The sequence below is a fragment of the Pseudophryne corroboree genome, chromosome 2 (genome assembly GCF_028390025.1).
Source record: "Pseudophryne corroboree isolate aPseCor3 chromosome 2, aPseCor3.hap2, whole genome shotgun sequence".
NCBI lineage: Eukaryota > Metazoa > Chordata > Amphibia > Anura > Myobatrachidae > Pseudophryne > Pseudophryne corroboree.
In genome coordinates this window covers 148,754,724-148,777,341 of record NC_086445.1, presented here as the reverse complement: position 1 = coordinate 148,777,341, position 22,618 = coordinate 148,754,724, and the positions used below count along the sequence as shown (strand labels likewise).

Here is a 22,618-nt window from a genome sequence, read left to right as displayed (position 1 = left end):
ACGGGTGGACCTATTTGGAGGGTACACCAGTCTCATCGATGTCGACACTGGAGTCAGTATCCGTGTCGACATCTGTGTCTGTTATCTGAGGTAGCGGGCGATTTTAGAGCCCCCCATGACATTTGAGACGCTGGAACAGGCACAAGCTGAGTAGCCGGCTGTTCCGTGTCGTCGACCTTTTATGTAAGGAGTTGACACTTTCACGTAATCCTTCCATAAGTTCAACCACACCGGTGTCGACCCCGCAGGGGGTGACAACATATTTACAGGCATTCGCTCCGCCTCCACCTCATTATCCTCCACATACCTGTCGACACAGCCGTACCGTCACACAGCACACACACAGGGAATGCTCTGATAGAGGACAGGACCCCACAAAGCCCTTTGGGGAGACAGAGGGAGAGTATGCCAGCACACACCAGGGCGCTATATATCACAGGGATAGCACCTATAAAAAAGTGTTTTCCCTTATAGCTGCATATATATTGTATACTGCGCCTAAATTGTGCCCCCCCCCCTCTCTTTTTAACCCTTTCTGTAGTGTATTAACTGCAGGGGAGAGCCAGGGAGCTTCCCTCCAACGGAGCTGTGAGGGAAAAATGGCGCCAGTGTGCTGAAGGAGATAGCTCCGCCCCTTTTTTGCGGACTTTTCTCCCGCATTTTTATGGAATCTGGCAGGGGTTAATATACATCCATATAGCCCTGGGGGTTATATGTGATGTATTTTTGCCAGCCAAGGTGTTTATATTGCTGCTCAGGGCGCCCCCCCCCTGCGCCCTGCACCCTCAGTGACCGGAGTGTGTGGTGTGCATGAGGAGCAATGGCGCACAGCTGCAGTGCTGTGCGCTACCTTGGTGAAGACTGATGTCTTCTGCCGCCGATTTTCCGGACCTCTTCTTGCTTCTGGCTCTGTAAGGGGGCCGGCGGCGCGGCTCTGGGACCGGACTCCGAGGCTGGGCCTGTGTTCGATCCCTCTGGAGCTAATGGTGTCCAGTAGCCTAAGAAGCCCAAGCTGGCTGCAAGCAGGCAGGTTCGCTTCTTCTCCCCTTAGTCCCTCGATGCAGTGAGCCTGTTGCTAGCAGGTCTCACTGAAAATAAAAAACCTAAAACTAACTTTTTCTAAGAAGCTCAGGAGAGCCTCCTAGATTGCACCCTGCTCGGTCGGGCACAAAAATCTAACTGAGGCTTGGAGGAGGGTCATAGGGGGAGGAGCCAGTGCACACCAGGTAGTCCTAAAGCTTTCTTTAGATGTGCCCAGTCTCCTGCGGAGCCGCTATTCCCCATGGTCCTTACGGAGTTCCCAGCATCCACTAGGACGTCAGAGAAAATAGTATACAGATATATCCTATTTAAAAAAAGTGATTACAGCAAAACATAATTATTTAATATTGTGCTGAATCCTAAATGGCAACGTTAAAAGTACTATTTCTTTATGGAGTGAAACAACCCTCTTCTTAGTTATTAGCAACATACAAACCCCATACTTGTCTCATGCAGTACGGACAAAAATCAACCTCGTCACTCCCATGATCCTCCAGGACAAAAATCAAGGATTTTGTGTGCAAATTGCTCCAGAAGAAGACGGACGCCTAATTTACAGCATGCAGCATCATCTATGACTTGACAGTAGTGCATGTTCTTGTGTTATGGGTCCACAACATAACTTTGGGAGAGAGAGCGGCTGCTTATTAAACTGATGTACCTTGAAGCTTATGCACATTGGATACAGCCATTATGTGGGCAGAACTGATTTTGATATATGCCTATCGATCCATTAAGAACGAGAGACATACAATTTATTGAACAACAAAGACCAGGGTGAACATACATATAACACTCATAACTGGCATGAAAAACAGATGCAATACACTTAAAATATTCAGTAATGGTGCTCTAGATCCAGAACAGATTAACTTTGTGCAGACAAATTTCGCTGCCCCAATTACCTGTAAAATTGGTTTGAGTGTTTTTTTGGCTACTTATGGAACGTTCCCCATTTCAAGTCTTAATTGGTGGCACATCATACCTCTGGCTGTTTTGTTTCTTGCACTACTGGTCGTCCTCAGGTACAGATAGCAGACCGCGAACCAGAAACATTTCAATTTACCTTTTAAGTACTCTCATCTGGACTCTATTGCCTGTATGTTTTTTTTAAATTAGATTTTTCAAAGTAATTCGTCACAGAATGCAGAATCTTTTAAAAGAATGTTACAGCTCAGCTGTATGGAAACAGATGCTTGTTAACATTGCTATATAAATACATACTGTAGTAAGGCAACTTGACATGCAAACACACCAGCAGAGAGGGGCCGATTAATAGGCTAACAGGCTCTTGCTTATGCGATGCCAGTTATAAGAGTCTGGAAATACTTAAATAAAACAACTAAAAAAACAACAAAAAAACAACAATACAAAATAAAGCTTTGTAGATCAGCGCTCTATAAGAGCTGTAAACCCAATAACATACTACCCATTGCTTTATATTTCCACTTCAAACCAACTTCTCTCAAATGTGGTCTGAAGCAGTGAAACAGCATACACTTCAATTAGGGGTTGTTAAGGACACATAAACGGGTATTTTCATGGTGGGGGTTCCAGTTCAACAATTTCATAAATATGTTCTTCATTCTACATTCTTCATATGATGCAGAAACCGCATAGAAAATTACCAATTATGCTCTAAAATAATATACACGTATAATGTGTAATAAATAAGCAATTAAGATATTATTTAGACACAAGGAGTAAAGCTTTTTTTTTTACATTTAAAAGGAATACCCCTGAGAACTGAAGAATAACAATGGTTCGGTTAGGTGGTGCACATAGGAGACAAGGAACGCTCTCTTTTTTTTGCGGTGGTAGTGGGTAGGGGGATAATTCAAACGGTGAAGTTGCCCAATCAGATTCTAGCTATCATTTATCTCATACATTATATAAAATGGTAGCTAGAAGCCATTTCATTACCTAGGGCAAGTAAACTGGTCCTCTTTAGACTCTGAAACACCTCCTCTTTTGTGCTACACAGCTTCTGGACAGACGATACAAACTACTGCATAAAATGAGTTTAAACACATATAGCATACTGCCCCCATGTGATTAACAAGGTAGTGCTGGCTTATCAATCCTGCTGCTAAGCAAGCTAACCAAGGTGGTGAGGGGGAAGACGCTAAGGCAGAGGTTCCCAAACGCAGTCCTCAAGGCACCCCAACAGTCCAGGATTTAGGTATATCCATGGCTCAGCACAGCTTGTTAAATCAAATTGACTGAGGTGCTAAGTAAAGTCACCTGTGGCCAAGCATGGAAACATTTAAAACCTGGACCGTTGGGGTGCCTTGAGGACCGCGTTTGGGAACCTCTGCACAAAGGGGATCTGTAGCAGAAATACCATACCAAAGATAGTACTCCGACAAATGGAAGGGCGATGTCACATGGGGAAGGATGAAACTCCATGACATGTTCACGGATAGTCACTTTCTTTAAGTACGTACATGGGAATGAAAGGTATTAGAGTTGTGTGTGCAGTATTTGTATGACAGCTGCACCCTGTCTAATGCAGTGTTTACACCTTTACATATTACCATAAGGACACGCCTTGTGCTCCTGTTGTATAACTAAGGGGCTGCCTTGCACAATATGCTTCTAATTAACTCTGGGCCTGGGGCATAATTCAGATCTGATCGCAGCAGCAAATTTGTTAGCTAATGGGCAAAACCATGTGCACTGCAGGTGGGGCAGATCTGGGTGGGTTATTTTGTTTCCATGCAGGGTAAATACTGGCTACTTTATTTTTATACTGCAATTTAGATTTCAGTTTGAACACACCCCACCCAAATCTACTCTCTTTGCACATGTTATATCTGCCCTCCCTGCAGTGCACATGGTTTTGCCAATTAGCTAAGAAATTTGCTTCAAGGATCAGATCTGAATTAGGCCCCTGGCTCAGAGGTGGACACAGCTGCTATGTGCAAATGTGCTAATGCTGCAGGAGGCATCTTGTGTTAATAGACGCCTCCTGCATGCTTGTGTGATCCGCTACTAAGGGGTATATTCAATTGATGTCGAAAACTGGCGTCTGTCGAAAAGACGACAGTTTTTGACTTTTTTTTAGGTCGGAAGGGGTTCCTACCTATTCAATATTTTCGACAAGTTGAGGAATTCGACTTGTCGAAAAGCACGTGGATCGGCGGAATAGCTGCCGATCCACGTGCTTGTGTCAAAAACGGGGCCAAAACCACAGGGTTTTGGCCACCTTTTCGACCATCTCAGTCCGACAAAAAAATGTCGGACTGAAATGTGGGACCTAGAGGAGGAAAGGGGGGGGGGGGGGGGGGGAGCCGCAGGGAGACGGGGGACAGCCACGGGCATACAGGGGAGATCAGCGCTACAGCACAGCACTGCAGCAGGATGTCACACAGCCGAGCCGCTAACGGCAGCTTCCACCCGGCTCTAGCAAGTGAGGTCATGCTTGCTGGAGCCGGGTGGACACTGCCGTGAGGTCGGGCGGCTGTGTGACATCCTCCTGCAGCGCTACTGTAGCGCTGATCTCCTCCGTCTACCGGCGTCTGTCCCCGCTGGTCTCCCAGCGGCTCCCCCCCCCCCCCCTCCTCCTCTGGGTCCCTCATCCCAATTCGACTTGAAAAAGTCGAATTGAGATGAGATTGATTAGGGGTTGTCGGATCCATTCCGACAAATACATGTTGGAATGGATCCAACACTAATTGAATATACCCCTAAGTCCGTGGAACACTTGCGAGAACATCGGCCATCTACATTACCTACAGGTACGCTGCAGGTGCCACCCCCGCCCTGTCCCCACATAGCTCCAGCCTGTCAATCAGGCTGTGGCTTAAGGGGCACTGTGTGCAATAACACAGGACCCATACTGCACATGTGCAGAACAGGTCATGTGCATGCGCAGTCCGCACACCATCAGAGTCGTACACAAACCATTGGGCATGCGTACAGCTCTGAATCAGGCAGTATGAGCTGTGTGGCCTTCTGATTGGTGCAAGGGATATTGGTCTTATGCAGTATTTGTCATATGTTATATTGGCTACTGTGCTATATACTGTTTCTTGGGTTCTGTACATAATGTCTGTGTTCTGAATGTCGACATGAGAATGTGGAAATAATCGTTATATCAACTTTGAACATATCCACATCCAGCATGTCAACACTGATGTAATGTTGACAAGATTGAAATGTCAACAGTGTCTTTTAAATGTGTCCCCCCAACTCGAACGCTCATCCTAACCCTAACGCAAATGTTTACATTTTATCAATGTTGATATTTTCCAAATGTCTACATTTTTGAATGGTGATGTTTTGGTGTCGACATTGCCCCAATGTCTTAAGCGTTGGATGGCTGGCACTCTATTTCATGGAACTTTTTCTTCATGTGCAGTCTTGTTGTAAATCAAAATGTTATTCATCAATAAATAATAATGGTTTCCCATCTTGTTTCTGCCAATATTGGATACAATTAAAACAAGGAAATGAGAGGACAAGAGAACATGTGCAGTCGCACAGGTTTACTACAGGTAATCAAACAAATCATGTGTACATAATACTGCATGACAGGAAAGCTCAGGTTCCAGACTTCCAACCCCAATAAAACATACTCTAATTCTTTATGGGTTTTACTTGTTATAATGCACAGGTCTTTATAACTTCCTATAACTATGCAATGTATCGCTCCATTCAGATTGGTCAGCTGTAACACTTTATATTAACATTCACTTATACTGCGCCAGAATATTCCGTTGCGCTTTCACTTCCACATATATAGTGATCAGAACGAAAAACTCTAGTTTCCTCTTTATGTGACATGGTGTTGACAAATATTTGCTTTATTTTAATTATATTAACCCTGTACTAAAAAGTAATAGGCATTTCTTCTCTATAATTTGAATGGTATTGAGAACAATTTTTCTAAACTTTAAAAACACTGCCCTTGCGTTGTCAGGCAGGATCAGCCTTCACGCCAGGTGAGCAGAAGACTGATGTGGCCTGTTAGAGCATTGGGAAGATGACAGCATAGACAAGGCAATACTGGTGCTTGATATTGACCAAATTGACTTTGATCTCCAGTTTTTAGACCACATGGTATTGGGCCTGTTGCCCGGGACTGGCTACGCACATGTAGTCAGGATTACTTTCTGGGCTTCATATGTTAATATTTAAAAGACATCTAAAATATTTAAAAATTCTATGATGGTCATGTCTGGTGATCAATTAGGTATGTTGCTCCGGTAATCTCGGAACTGTTGATTTCGCCCCCCTGCCTATTCAATTGAGGCCTATTTTTTTAGGGACATTTTCACCAAATCCTTTTCACCTTTTTTTTTTTTTTTTGTGTGTGAAAAGGAATTGGTGAAAAATGCCTCAAAATTGTCGAAAATGACCTGCGTTTTCACCATCGCAGGTGAGAAAACATGTGGATTCGCCGATCCACATATTTTTTTGCCTAGGCGAAAAAACGGCTCTGCTATTGAATAGGGTGAATCCCTAAAAATAGCAAAACACGGACCTATTTGCATACCCCCCCTTAATCTAGTACACCTATGTTTGTCTAGACAGCTCTGGATATTATATGCTTTAATAAACCAGGCCAATAGGAGCCCATTCCCTAGCAATATGCAAATCAGAAAATGAATTCCAGTTTACCTCTGAGATATGGCTCCCCATGCCCCATGCTTATTGGTCAGGATGTTCAGAATCTTCTGCTTCAGCTGATTGGCTGTCACATGGTCTCTGTGTTTGGCAGCACTGATTAGATGGTCACACATTTTCTCTTCCTCCCTCCTATCAGCAGCATACTGTGCACATTGTGACTAAAGAAGAACAAATTAGAACAATGGGTCAGTTTGCATAGTTGTAAGTTTGTCAGTTATTACTTACTACAATTTACTAAACATTGTGCAATGCTACAGATGATTCCACATAGAGACTTAGTCGCACACAGATATGTCGTTCATCAAACTAAGCAGCGCAGTCTCCTGGTGCGTCCATCCCATTGCATTGTGACAAAGATACATTTTGGGTGAAAAAAATGCAAAAAAGGCACCCGGTGTTAGCAGAGAGGCACAGGACCTGGCGGGTCACTTGCACCAGGCGTATTGAGGATAGAGGTATGAGGACACATCTTTCAGGAACTACAAAATAACCTTAAAAACTAATCTGAGACTCTCAAATATATTTGGATGGCTAAACAAGTAATACAGATTTGAAACTGAATCAGTGGCGGAACTAGCGAGCGGTGGGCCCAGGTGCGACAAAATGCTTTGCCACTCCCCCCCCCCCCCCCCCCCATCCAAGTCCACCCCCTCACACCTGGATAGGATCTGGTGAGGGGGACCTGCTCAGGGCCAGAGAAATGGATACCTAGCAACAGTGCCGTGACTAGACATTTTAGCACTGTGTGCAAGAAACGGCATCGGAGCCCCACCCCTGCATACAAAACAGGGGCAGTGCGCGCCATAGGCGCGCACAAAAATCATAGTGGCGTGGCTTCGTGGGGAAGGGGTGTGGCCACAAAATAATACCAATTCATAAAACTGTGCACAGTAGTCTCCATTATTCAAATTACGCCGCACAGTAGCACCACTACACCAGGTAGAGACCCCTTTACACCTTACGGCGGACAGATTCCTCTTTTTACACATTACGGCAGACAGCGTCCCCTTTTTACACATTACGGCAGACAGCGTCCCCCTTTTTACACATTACGGCAGACAGCGTCCCCTTTTTACACAAATTGGCAGACAGCGTACACTTTTTACACATAACGGCAGACAGCGTGCCCTTTTTACACAACGGCAGACAGCGTCCCCTTTTTACACATAACGGCAGACAGCGTCCCCTTTTTACACATAACGGCAGACAGCGTACCCTTTTTACACATAGCGGCAGACAGCGTCCCCTTTTTACACATTGCGGCAAGCAGATTCCCCCTTTTTACACATTACGGCAAGCAGATTCCCCCTTTTTACACATTACGGCAAGCAGATTCCCCCTTTTTACACATTACATCAGGTAGATTCCCCCTTTTTACACATTGCGGCAAGCAGATTCCCCCTTTTTACACATTACGGCAGATAGTCCCAAGAAAGAAAGAAAGAAAGAAAGAAAGAAAGAAAGAAAGAAAGAAAGAAAGAAAGAAAGAAAGAAAGAATTATACTTACCCTCTCCGCTGACTCAGGCTCCTCGGTGCAGCTTCTGGTCATGATTCCCGGGCAGGAGAGAAGGAGGAGGAGGGAGGTGGAGGAGGGAGCCGCAGCAGCGCTGTGTTATTGGTGGAGGCGCTGTTGCTGCTGTCCCTCTGCTAAACTATACGCTGTTCTCGGAAGACAGCCTATAGTGAAGCAGAGGGACAGCAGCAGCGGCGCCTCCACCAGTAACAAAGCGCTGCTGCGACTCCCTCCTCCACCTCCCTCCTCCTCCTTCTCCCCCGTACCGCTGCGCTCCTCTCCTCTCTGTCCGGGCGGCTGTGTGCTGCGGGCAGCGGTTGCCCGCAGCACACAGCGGCATGTAATGAGTCAGTTTGACTCATTACATGCTTTGGACCCCCCTGGACAGAGGCGGGCCCCAGTGCAACGCACTGGTTGCACTGGCGGTAGTTCCGCCTCTGAACTGAATGTAAAGTTTTAGGTTATATTAGGGAAGAAATAAATAAAATTTTATTAATATAAGTATGATATTTAATTATAACAAAAAAAATTACATATATACAGGTTGAGTATCCCTTATCCAAAATGCTTGGGACCAGAAGTATTTTGGATATCGGATTATTCCGTATTTTGGAATAATTGCATACCATAATGAGATATAATGGCAATGGGACCCAAGTCTATGCACAGAATGCATTTATGTTCCATATACACCTTATACACACAGCCTGAAGGTCATTTTAACCAATATTTTTTATAACTTTGTGCATTAAACAAAGTGTGTACATTCACACAATTCATTTATGTTTCATATACACCTTATACACACAGCCTGAAGGTCATTTAATACAATATTTGTAATAACTTTGTGTATTAAACAAAGTTTGTGTACATTGAGCTGTCAGAAAACAAAGGTTTCACTATTTCACTCTCACTCAAAAAATTCCGTATTTCGGAATATTCCGTATTTCGGAATATTTGGATATGGGATACTCAACCTGTGTGTATATATATATATATATATATATATATATATATACACACACACACACACACACACTTATTTTAGTACAAAAAAATGTTGCTAAGAATCATAAACACAAATTTAGCTGGTTTTATTGAAAGAATTCTAAATCAGCAAGGGGGTTATATCATTTTTCAAATGTACCTTCATCCAAAGCAAATAAGCAATTAGCACAATGGTCTTCCGCCGTAATGAGGCTAATATTTCATCCTTTAATTGGACTGTACAATTAAATTATCATGCCTCACTCTGAAGGGTCATTTAATGAATATTAACAGCTTGCTCCAAGAAAGGGAAAAAACATTCACAGAAATATTCCTGCATCTGATAATGTTCCATTTCCTTGATGTGCGTTGCATGTTTATAAGGGGAAATGCGGAATAGATGCAGCCTAGCAAGTATAATCACTGTGGATCAGTGAAAAATAGAAAAAGGAATGCTTATTTTCTCCCTAAAGTGCATCAATTTTAAAGAGCGCGCATAGCGCTTACACATAAGGCCCTACAGTGTATCCAGACCAAATCACTAGTAAGTAAACCAGCACGTAGTGTGAGTAGCAGTGCCTCGCCAAGCAGGCATCGCGTGACTTTTCTGGGTGTGCCTTAGTGCACGAGTAACAAAACCGCACTTACCCCCGGATGGTTGTCCCAGATAACCACTATTACATTTATTCTTTCAAGGTAACCGTTTTTAACTTGTGTTACATAAAATCATTTGTACATACTACTGCATAAGTGGCTGTTTAGGTACACTTACCAAGTCAGAGAACGTATAATGCTGATGCACACTCTAAGCACTAAGAACACTGATAGTCAAAATCATTTTGATAAACTCTTAAAAAGGAGTATAAGTGAAGTTCTTAGCACACATTTGGCCAAATTTGTGGGCCCATCCACCAATGTCTAGCTGAACTTCATTAGATGGAGTCCCAAAAACATTATATGGATTTATCCAGGTCTAACCTTTAAATAGAGCCCACTATAATATGTAGTCAGCAACATAGGACCCTGTGCTAATTAAAACACATGAGAGTAGATGGCAGGGGGTGCCAATACATGAATGAAGGTGCCTTGCCTTCAAGTGTACAATACATACCTCCCAACGTTTATGATAGGGGGATTCAGGACTTTTGCGCGATGAAGCCATGCCCGATCTCGAAAAGGGGCAGTGGCCCATGTAAAATAGGGTGTGGCTTTGTGGGAGAACCACGCCCCGTTTTCGGCACTGAGGGGGCATACCCAGCGCTCTGTGAGTTGATGGCATGCTCCCTCTGTCTCCTGTGAATAGACACGATGTGCGCATGCGCATAGTGTCTATTCACCATTGCTCTGCTAAGTGACAGGAGCCTCCCAACTGCCCCTCCCACACCCCCACACCCCACCCTTGCCAGTCGGGAGGTATGACAATATAAAATCGGGCCAGTTGGGAGATATTACAATATATATACAAATATAGAGTGAAAAAGAGGGGACTGGACTGCACACCCTATTTTTAAACATAATAAGAGATGCTACTATGCTATCCTTCTAATGAAGTTCACCAGGACGCGGTGAATAGGCTCACATATTTGGCCAAATGTGTGCTAAGAACTTCAATTATACTCCTTTTTAATTGTAAGAGTTGATAAGAATTATTTTGAGTGTTCTTAGTGCTTAGAGTTTACATCAGCATTTTTCTTTCTCCTGTACTAGAAGTCTCAGCATGGTAGCACCACTTACTGTGTTTAAAAATAGGGTGTGCAGTTCAGTCTCCCCCTTTTTACATTTACCAAGTCCACATGAGCTCATATTAGGGGAAACATGGTCACTGAGACTTTGGAGAAAACTACTGTACTCAATCACATAAGCAAAATTATATTTACTCTATTGCACGAATAGGCAATGCATGACACTCCAACTGCTACAGAACTAGGTATACCATACCATCCCTTTAAACGGGACACTCAAAGATTATACAGGTTCTGTGGCTGCTAAGAACCAGGTGATATGTAGGCTTGAAGTCAGCCAGCCACAGAACCTGTGTAATGCATTAGAGTGCCAGTTTAAAGGGATAGTATGGCAAGCCTATGTAGAACTACACATCCCAGCCACAGTTTTAGCATGTTCTAACAGCAAAACAGTTAAGGGCAAGCTTGGTTGTGTAATTCCCCAGCAACTGGAGTGTCACACATTGCCTACCCCTGCCCTATAGTTTGCAGTCTTGATCATGTAACAAGGAGCTGGTATTTTAACACAGTGCACTGTTTACATTCTATAGCCTTATCTACAGGCTGACCCTTTAGTGATGACCAGCAGCAAAATCGGGGCTGTTAATATATACATTTAGTTTACTAATCTTGACTGTTATACTGTAATATTGGTATTTAAATGTGTTTTGTTACTTTCATTCATCTACAGGTCTTACAATATCAAATATTCATTCCCAACCATGAAGTATCACAATACTACAATATATACTGTATATTATGCATTCCTAGCAATGACAGATACACACAGATATACTGTACAAGTGTTGCACATCAAATTAATCAGAACGGTCTTCTGGTGTGTCCCAGTCACACCACGCTACTACTAAGATGCATTTCCCCAAAAAAAGACACCTAATGCTAGCATAGTCTCACGGGACCGCTGAGAGGGGCTGTTTGGTGTGACTGCTGCAATGATGTACAAGGACACATTATATATATATATATATATATATATATATATATATATATATATATATATATATATAGGGTTTCTACGAATTTGTGAATAGATCACACACTTGAATTCGGGTTGAAGAACTAAACACTTCACCTAACAGAAAACATCAAATGACTACATAACAGATTATTGCAAATGAATGTACAGGTTGAGTATCCCATATCCAAATATTCAGAAATACGGACTTTTTTGAGTGAGACTGAGATAGTGAAACCTTTGTTTTTTGATGGCTCAATGTACACAAACTTTGTTTAATACACAAAGTTATAAAAAAATATTGTATTAAATGACCTTCAGGCTGTGTGTATAAGGTGTATATGAAACATAAATGAATTGTGTGAATGTAGACACACTTTGTTTAATGCACAAAGTTATAAAAAATATTGGCTAAAATGACCTTCAGGCTGTGTGTATAAGGTGTATATGTAACATAAATGAATTATGTGTATGTAGACACACTTTGTTTAATGCACAAAGTTATAAAAAAATATTGGCTAAAATGACCTTCAGGCTGTGTGTATAAGGTGTATATGTAACATAAATGCATTCTGTGCTTAGACTTAGGTCCCATCACCATGATATCTCATTATGGTATGCAATTATTCCAAAATACGGAAAAATCCCATATCCAAAATACCTCTGGTCCCAAGCGTTTTGGATAAGGTATACTCAACCTGTATTATTCAATTAACATGTATGATCCATCTATTTATGTCATGGAAGTCTATATGACAATATTATAATTTATTGTTATTTTTAAATTTTTTATTATATGTTTTAGATATTTGTGGTGGTTAAGCACCCAAGAGAATCCTTTTTCTTTTTCAACTCATATAGTCATACAGTGACGATACGCGTTGGGCGTGGCCTGGGAAGGACGTGTTTGTTACACTTCAGGAACACTGGTCCGTGAGCTGAGACGCTGAATTGATTTTACACCTGCCAGCGCTGTGCGGGGCGAGCCGCTGTAAGCTTCTCCGGAGGCAGCAGGGATTCGTTTGCACGCTGGTTATCATTTACCTTGGTGTACGTGAGCTTGTTACATTGTAGTAAAAGCTTTTAATACTTTACTCACTGAGTGCGCCTTCATTTCTTTCAGTATATATATATATATATATATATATATATATATAGGGGAAGTTCCCGCACTCTCACCCAAAAAAAAAACAGATTTGCATGGGGGCCAATTAGAATCTTACCTGGAAAATTCCGGGAGACCCATAGTACAGTGCAGAGTATCCCACTTATTGGGAAGGATAGCAATCAGTGACCCTGTTGTTCACCTTAATAAAGGTCCCGGATGTGGACCGAAACGTCAGCTACAATTTGAACTGGTATGTGACTCCCCCCCCCCCCCCCCCCTTTTTCTTGAATAAACACTTACTTTATTAAGACTGGCGAGTGCTATCCTTACCAATAAGTGGGATACTCTGCACTAATATATATATATATATATATATATATACACACACATACATACAGTTTCCCGATGCTGCTTTGGGTTCGATTTATTTAGACGCCTGGAGTGCCGTACCATCCACTTGCTATATATATATATATATATACACATACATACACATACATACACACACACACACACACACACACACACACACACACACACACACACACACACACACACACACAAAACACAAGGTATATGTAATGTATACACACACATATACCCAGTGAGTGTATCATTCTCTATAGATATCTATGTCTAAGATTTTGCAAGCAGATGGGAAGCTCGTGGAAATATACAACTCATCTAATAGTTTATATGCAGTATGTTGATATGTATGGGTATACAAACAAACGTTGCATGATATCTGATGTTAAAGTCAAACATTTTGCAAATATACTAAAAAGCACCTTTCTGTGGCTCAGGGAAGTTAATAACTAAACAGCTGCACTTAGAACGTAAGGCCATTCTCCACAGTCAGAAAAGCAATGACTGCATTAAAAAAAGGTAATGGGGAAAAACTGAATGTAAAGTCTCTTGATCTCTACCTTTTCTTGTAGGTCAACAAGCACAAGGGCTGGTACATCAAGCTGTAGGCTTAGGAGCACTGCCTAGCAGAGATAAGAAGCTAATCAAGGCTCAGGACTGCTCCTGTTCTCTGGCTGGAGGGCTCCTTTATGGGATTCTGACACAGTTCTATATTTCATTTTGTCCATTCAATCCCGGCTGCTTCACTAAAGCTAGCACTGCCCGAATTACACACGCAGGACACACACAGTTATTACCACTCACTGTCCTGTGCCCAAACACAACACATTTGTTTATGACGCTGAACGGAGCTAAACAAGCATTGGTAAGAACTTTAAAGCCCTTAAATATGTAAAGGTCTAAACTGTAGTGTGGCACAGTGGTCAGCATTGATGTCTCACCACGCTGGAGTCATGAGTTCAATTCTGTTCAGGGCTCAATTTGGAGTTTGTATGTTCACCGCATGTTTGCAAGAGTTTCCTCCCATAGTCCAAAAATATACTGGTAGGTAAAATGTATTTTGACAAAATGGACCCTAGTGTGTGTGCATGAAGGAGAGAGTTCAGACTGTATGCTTCAGTGGGCACAGGGACTGTTGTGAATGATTATGTACATGAATGGCGAGAGATAGTGGGAAGTTCATTACTGCATGCAAGCAACACTGAATTTCCATGCAGTAGACATCTCAGTAGAAGAGACGCCTCCTGCATGTAGCTGTGATCCTAGCACTGCAACCAACGTCACAAGCCGGGATCCAACATCGCGACCATCGGTTCCCTGCAGAAGGACAGCTGAGTAAGCCTCAGCAGCGCCACCGTTTCCGGGAATACAGTCCTCCCTCCACCCCCTCAGGGAACTCCGTACAACAGTGCAAGGCCAGTTCTACACATACGCAGAATGAACCTTGCACAGCCGCATCATACTCTGAATCAGGCACAATAAATGTTGAAAGAATGGTTTCCAATACAGGATACCTACATAAAAAAAATAATACATAATCCATGTGACAGGCTCATATCTACGTATTCAGTATTCAAACTAATACATTTGACTAAATCTCACCTTACTGAGAACCATTTATTTCATTTATTACCAGTTATTTATATAGCGCACACATATTCCGCAGAGTTTCACAGAAAATACTGGGTCATTCACTTCAGTACCTGTCCCAGTGGAGCTTACTGTCTGTATTTCCTATTGCACGAATGTCCACATTAAGGTTAATTTTCCATCAAAAGCAAATGAACCCACTGGTGTGGGAGAAAAGCCAAACACAGGGAGAACGGACAAACTCCACACATACAATGATTTGGTGAGGAAATGAACTCATGATCTCAGGGCTAGGAGGCAGCGGTGCAAGCCATGAATCCAGCCACGATGTATAATGATCTCCTTTTAAAAGTAGGGGTTGTGAACAACATAAGATCATACTTACCTACTGCTCTTTGCTCCTCTCTGGCCTCTGACACCATTAAGCTCCAGCCACATTACGGCAAAACGCCACGATTCGTGGGTCTGCTAGTAGGGGCGGGGCTAAAATGAAGCAAATTGCATCATTTTAGCCCCGCCCCTGCCCAATGTGCCGGTGATTATCTCTCATCCTGCCCGCATCACTAGGATGCGGGTGGGTTGCGGGAGATCTGCCTGCTCTTTCGTGGTTGCGGGGGGCTACCTGAAAAACAGGAGTCTCCTGCAGCTTCTAGTCCTAGTCATATCGCGCTGCAACTAAGATGCATTTCCAGCAAAAAATAAATAAATTCGCCTGGCGGGACTTGGCATGCAGAAAGGGGTTGTTTGGAGCTACTGCACCAATGATGTATGAGGACATATCTGTATACACAAAGCACCATACAAATCAGATTTTAAAAAATAACTAGAAAATATTTAACTTTATATTAAAAACTAAATATAATTCACTATTTTTAGTAACTACAGTGGCCATCTGTTTAACATCCTATTAATTTGAAAACTTAATGGACAATATGTAAATATATAAACTAGTTTGCCAACAAGATTTTAAAGGCACTGTAAACCATTTTTGTGGTATTGCTTGTTGGATTATCGGAAACGTCTGGGCACTAACAGCACATTAAAACACTTGTTTTTGATGAAGGCTTTGCTCCATGCTGCAAATATGTTCATGAATTACAGACTGGGAAGCAAACATTAAACCAGTTCCTTGTGCTTGACATTAACCAAATCTTCCCAAAATGGCCTGAGCTAAATTAAATGCACGTTCATCTAAAATAGGCCTTCAGTGTGCAGTTACTGGGGACGTGATGACTGATTGAAAGCAGAAAGGTAGAGCTTCATCCACAACGCTGCTTACCTCAAACTCTGCATGCTTGTGCACATCCTCCGCTCTCTGTCTGTTCAGAATAAATTCGGCCTCATTGGCAACCCGCACTATGTGATCCTTCATGGCGTGGCACAAGAGTCTTAAAAACAAAACATGGAAACACATTGAAAGACGATGATCCATCAGTGTCCCCTTGTATAACCAATGTGTTTATCCCAAATATCCCATTACACAGCCCCTACACTGAAGGCAGGTAAACAAATATATGTGTAAGACTTTCCCTATGTTACAGCGCTTACAGCAGAAAACAAATACGAATCTTTATTTTAAAAAATTATTATTTCTATTATTTAGTAAAAATATCTATCATTTGTGTGCCACCAAAATAAGTTATACACAATAGATTTACTATAATAAATACCTATGTAATATTGATAAACTTATCTTCGAAGCCAACACTGCAATGTAAGTAATGGTCTCTGACTTTTAGGGGGTATTCAATTAAGTGCCATTTTTTCGACTGGTTGAAATAAAGGCACTAATTCGACACAGGGTATTCAATTGCAGGAATTTTTGCCCATTTTTTAATCCATTTTCGCCCATGAAGTTTCACTTTTTTTTGTTGAATCGGCATGGGCGAAAATTGCGCCAAAAATGGGCAAAAAACGCCCACGAATTCGACAAAACGTGTATCAGCGGCAAATTCGCCGATACACTTAGTTTTTGCTGGTGCTGGATTTTTCAACCAGTCAAAAAAACAGCACGGGCACTGAATAGGTCGAATGTAACGGCACTAACTGAATATCCCCCTAAGCATCCAGATTTAAAAATAGGAGTTCTAGAACATTTATGGAAATTTCAATTTGTTTTATATTTTATTAAACCTGATGTAATGAAGATTGGAATGAAAATAGCTTTGTTTCCATGTCCCAATAATCCAGAAAAGTACTTTCTTAGGTCGACTAAACTTGTGAATGTGTGAAATTCTTTTGTCTAAGAGATCAAGACTCAGAAATTTGGGAACCAGCCATCAGACATTATATGCAATTTTACATCTCATTAACCTTGCTTTGTTTTAATTATTCCAATCCTTTTGTTGCAATATTTTGAACGACCTAGTTTATAATTTCAGGCTGTCCTTGGAAACACTTTAATTTAACCGCCCATTCATCAACTGTTTATGTCCCGTTAATTGTTGACAACTGCACAATTACATACCCCGGCTATGATTGATGAACTGCATTCACAAGAGCAGTAGCTGAGTAGAATAAATATTTATAACAATTTCTCCTCTTCAGATTCCTATCTGAATCCCCAGAAGGGTTTCGGGAAGTGTTACGAAACCGGTAAGGACTTTTCGTGGCCCCACACTCCCAATTACAAGGCACGATGCACTTTCATTTCAATGATCACTTTGTAAGAGCAAATGTCATGTCAACAAGTGCAGCGCCTTACAGAACATATAAGAATCCAAATGGCTATTTTCAACTGCTGCTTGTTGTGCTATCCCAGTCACTTCCGCTACTTATAATTGTAAAGATGTAAAAATATTTGTTATAGTACTTGCAAATGAGCCAAATAGTTTTAAGCTGGTAACAAATTAAATATTACAAATTATAGACCATTTGTTTTTCATTGTCTTTCATAATTGCTTTGTACCTTTATTACATTTTTACACAAATAGAGGTTTTGTAAATCGCAAATCACAAATAGATGAATCGTAAGCATGGTGTCTGTATATAAGATAATAATGGCAATTAAGTAAATAACTAATTGACACTGTAAAAGTTTGTGACAACTCTGGTTCTGTTTACCTTCAGCTTAGTGTGTCAGTGATTGAAGTAGCACCCTGGACAGCAACCAGTCTTTCAACTATAACATTATCCCCATGCACTGCTCATTACACTGATGAGTACATACAGCAAATGGAACTAGACTGCCGGAACCAGATGGATCTGCAGACTGGTTCCCTAGATTCTCAGCGGTAAATTTACTAACATGGAAGTTCTATTTAAGATTGATGTTGCCCATAGCAACCAATCAGATTCTACTTCTCATTTATCTAGCACCTTCTAGAAGATAATATCTGGAATCTGATTGGTTGCTATGGGCAACATCCCATCTTAAATAGAACTACCATGTTAGTAAATTTACCCCTCAGTGTAACACAGTACCAGGTAAAATGGTGGCCAGGTGAAAGAATAGCCACTAGAAAACGGTAATGGCTCATTCTAGAAAGCAAATCATAGTACATACAACGCTGATCTATGCATTAAGCACACAATAAGAGGGAGCTAGATATCTGCTGTGTTAGATGATAAACATGGAGGGTGGCTATACTGTATGCATTACCTTCCTTCATTGATGAGCTCAATAAAGGCCAGACCAGCGTTCTTCTGAATAGAGTTTTGCCATTCCTAGGAGACAAACATTTCATTAATTAGCGCTAAAATAAAAAAGAATATTTAAAAATATATTTAATTTTATTTGACAATAAGTAATGGTTATGACAATTGTGTGGCTTTATATTTATTACCTACTAACATACATTGTTCTGTACAATATTGCATAATTTTAGTCACCAGTATATGTGAAAATTCACTGTAACATAATAATAGGAGGCTTCTCGTAGACTGAAGTTCTAAGTACACACAAACTAGGGATGGACATCGGAAACCCAGCACCTAATGGTTTCTGGGATTTTGACATCAAATCTAGCATGGCAATGGCTACTACTGTAGCTATCGCATCAACACCATTTGATGGTTGCCCTGTGCACATGCGCAGATGAAGTCACAGCTTTGTACATGCCCACATAAGCTGAGCTGCAGACACCACTTCCAGGTGTCCGCAGCTAAAAATAAATAAATAAAATAAGGTAACCATCGAAAGGACATTTGAAAGCTGCATTCAATGGCTGGAAACCATGGGAAATCTGCTATTCGATAGAAACAAAAAAGATTTTACTTACCGGTAAATCTATTTCTCGTAGTCCGTAGAGGATGCTGGGGACTCCGTAAGGACCATGGGGATAGACGGGCTCCGCAGGAGATATGGGCACTTTAAGAAAGAATTTAGTTCCTGGTGTGCACTGGCTCCTCCCTCTATGCCCAACCTCCAGACCTCAGTTAGAGAAACTGTGTCCAGAGGAGATGGACAGTACAAGGAAAGGATTTTGTTAATCCAAGGGTAAGATTCATACCAGCCACACCAATCACACCGTATAACTTGTGATAACTACCCAGTTAACAGTATGAAAACGGTATCCGGACTCCAGGTCGACACACCTTAGGTCGACGCTAATTGGTCGACACGCCTTAGGTCGACATGGACAAAAGGTCGACAGGAACAAGGTCGACATGGAAAAAGGTCGACATGAGTTTTTCACAATTTATTTCTTTTTTTGAACCTTTTCATACTTAACGATCCACGTGGACTACGATTGGAACGGTAATCTGTGCCGAGCGAAGCGGTACGAAGGCACCATGCCCGAAGCATGGCGAGCGAAGCGAGCCATGCGAGGGGACGCGGTGCACTAATTGGGGTTCCCGGTCACTCTACGAAGAAAACACCAAAAAAAACATAAAAAACTCATGTTGACCTTTTTCCATGTCGACCTTGTTCCTGTCGACCTTTTGTCCATGTCGACCTAAGGTGTGTCGACCAATTGGCGTCGACCTAAGGTGTGTCGACCTTTTTGTTGTCGACCCTGAGTCCCAGGCCCATGAAAACAACATGTCATCAGTGCAAGACCGATGCAACTATAACGTAACCCTTATTGAAGCAATAACTATATACAAGTATTGCAGAAGAAGTCCGCACTTGGGACGGGCGCCCAGCATCCTCTACGGACTACGAGAAATAGATTTACCGGTAAGTAAAATCTTATTTTCTCTAACGTCCTAGAGGATGCTGGGGACTCCGTAAGGACCATGGGGATTATACCAAAGCTCCCAAACGGGCGGGAGAGTGCGGATGACTCTGCAGCACCGATTGAGCAAACATGAGGTCCTCCTCAGCCAGGGTATCAAACCTATAGAATTTTGCAAAAGTGTTTGAACCCGACCAAGTAGCAGCTCGACACAGCTGTAGTGCCGAGACCCCCCGGGCAGCAGCCCAAGAAGAGCCCACCTTCCTAGTGGAATGGGCCTTGACCGATTTTGGTAACGGCAATCCAGCCATAGAATGTGCTTGCTGAATCGTGTTACAAATCCAGCGAGCAATAGTTTGCTTTGAAGCAGGCGCACCAATATTGTTGGATGCATACAGGACAAACAGCGCTTCAGTTTTCCTGACTCTAGCCGTTCTGGCCACGTAAATTTTCAAAGCCCTGACCACATCAAGTAACTCGGAATCCTCCAAGTCACGTGTAGCCACAGGCACCACAATAGGTTGGTTCATATGAAAAGATGATTCCACTTTCGGCAGAAAATGTGAACAGGTCCGCAATTCTGCTCTATCCGTATGGAAAACCAGATAGGGGCTTTTATGTGACAAAGCCGCTAATTCTGACACACGTCTAGCCGAAGCCAAGGCTAATAACATGACCACCTTCCACGTGAGATATTTTAACTCCGCCGTTTTAAGTGGTTCAAACCAGTGTGACTTTAGGAAACTTAACACCACGTTAAGATCCCAAGGTGCCACCGGAGGCACAAAAGGAGGCTGCATATGCAGCACTCCTTTTACAAACGTCTGAACTTCTGGTAGAGAAGCCAACTCTTTTTGAAAGAAAATGGATAGGGCCGAAATCTGAACCTTAATGGAGCCTAAGTTTTAGGCCCAAATTCACTCCAGTTTGTAGGAAGTGAAGGAACGGCCCAGATGGAATTCTTCCGTAGGAGCATTCCTGGCCTCACACCAAGAAACTTATTTTCGCCATATATGGTGATAATGTTAAGATGTCACGTCCTTCCTAGCCTTTATCAGCGTAGGAATGACCTCATCCGGAATGCCTTTTTCCGCTAGGATCCGGCGTTCAACCGCCATGCCGTCAAACGCAGCCGCGGTAAGTCTTGGAACAGACATGGGCCCTGTTGCAACAGGTCCTGCCTTAGAGGAAGAGGCCACGGATTTTCTCTGTAAGCATTTCCTGCAGATCCGGATACCAGATCCTTCGTGGCCAATCTGGAACAATGAGGATTGTTCTCACTCCTCCTTTTTCTTATTATTCTCAACCCTTGGGTATGAGAGGAAGAGGAGGAAATACATAGACTGACTGGAACACCCACGGTGTCACTAGGGCGTCTACCGCTACTGCCTGAGGGTCTCTTGACCAGGCGCAATAACTCTGCAGCTTTTTTTTGAGGCGGGACGCCATCCTGTCTATCTGTGGCAGTCCCCACCAAACTGCAATCTGTGCGAAGACTTCCTGATAAAGTCTCCACTCTCCAGGACGTATGTCTGGTGAGGATGTCTGCTTCCCAGTTGTTCACTTCCGGAATGAACACGGTTGACAGTGCTCTTACATGATTCTCTGCCCAGCGAAGAATTCTGGTGGCTTTCGCCATCGCCACTCTGCTCCTTGTGCCGCCTTGGCGGTTTACATGAGCTACTGCGGTGACGTTGTCTGACTGGATCAGAACCGGTTGGTCGCGAAGAAAGATCTCCGCTTGACGTAGGGCGTTGTATATGGCCCTTAGTTCCAATATGTTGATGTGAAGACAAGTCTCTTGACTTGACCAAAGACCTTAGAAATTTCTTCCCTGTGTGACTGCTCCCCAGCCTCGGAGGTTCGCGTCCGTGGTCACCAGGATCTAGTCCTGAATGCCGAATCTGCGGCCCTCTAGAAGGTGTGCACTCTGCAGCCACCACAGTAGAGATAGCCTGGCCCTGGGGGATAGGGTGATCAACTGATGCATCTGTAGATGTGACCCGGACCACTTGTCCAGTAGGTCCAATTGGAAAGTCCTCGCATGGAACCTGCTGAAGGGAATGTTTTTCCCAGGACTCGAGTGCAGTGATGCACTGACACCTGTCTTGGTTTCAATAGGTCCCTGACTAGAGTCATGAGTTCCTGGGCCTTCTCTATCTGAAGGTAAACCCATTTCTGGTCTGTATCCAAAATCATACCCAAGAAGGGCAGACGAGTTATAGGAACCAACTGTGACCTCGGGAAATTGAGAATCCAGCCGTGTTGCTGTGACACCTTCAGCGAAAGTGACACGCTGTTCAACAACTGCTCTTTTGATCTCGCCCTTATTTGGAGATCGTCCAAGTATGGGACAACTGTGACTCCTTGCTTGCGTAGGAGCACTATTATTTCCGCCAATTACCCTGAAATTGGTCATGACAATCCTGTACCGCAATTGTCAGGTAGGCCTGATGGGGTGGATAAATGGGAACATGAAGGTATGCAGCCTTTATGTTTAGATACACCATCAAATCCCCCCCCTTCCAGGCTGGCGATGATCGCTCTGGGCGATTCCACTT

The 22,618-nt window shown here is 42.7% G+C and overlaps 1 protein-coding gene across 9 annotated transcripts in view; it reads right to left on the bottom strand.

Moving 5' to 3' along the window:
• NBEA (neurobeachin) overlaps positions 1-22,618 on the bottom strand; it is a 1,049,301-nt gene that overhangs the window by 451,097 nt on the left and 575,586 nt on the right. For all 9 annotated transcript variants that reach the window (XM_063951811.1, XM_063951806.1, XM_063951798.1 and 6 more), the window contains 3 exons: positions 18,539-18,603; positions 16,217-16,325; positions 6,667-6,833 (listed from right to left, as the gene is read on the bottom strand). In XM_063951811.1, the coding sequence (XP_063807881.1) occupies positions 6,667-6,833; positions 16,217-16,325; positions 18,539-18,603 (341 nt within the window). The remainder of the gene's footprint in view (positions 1-6,666; positions 6,834-16,216; positions 16,326-18,538; positions 18,604-22,618) is intronic.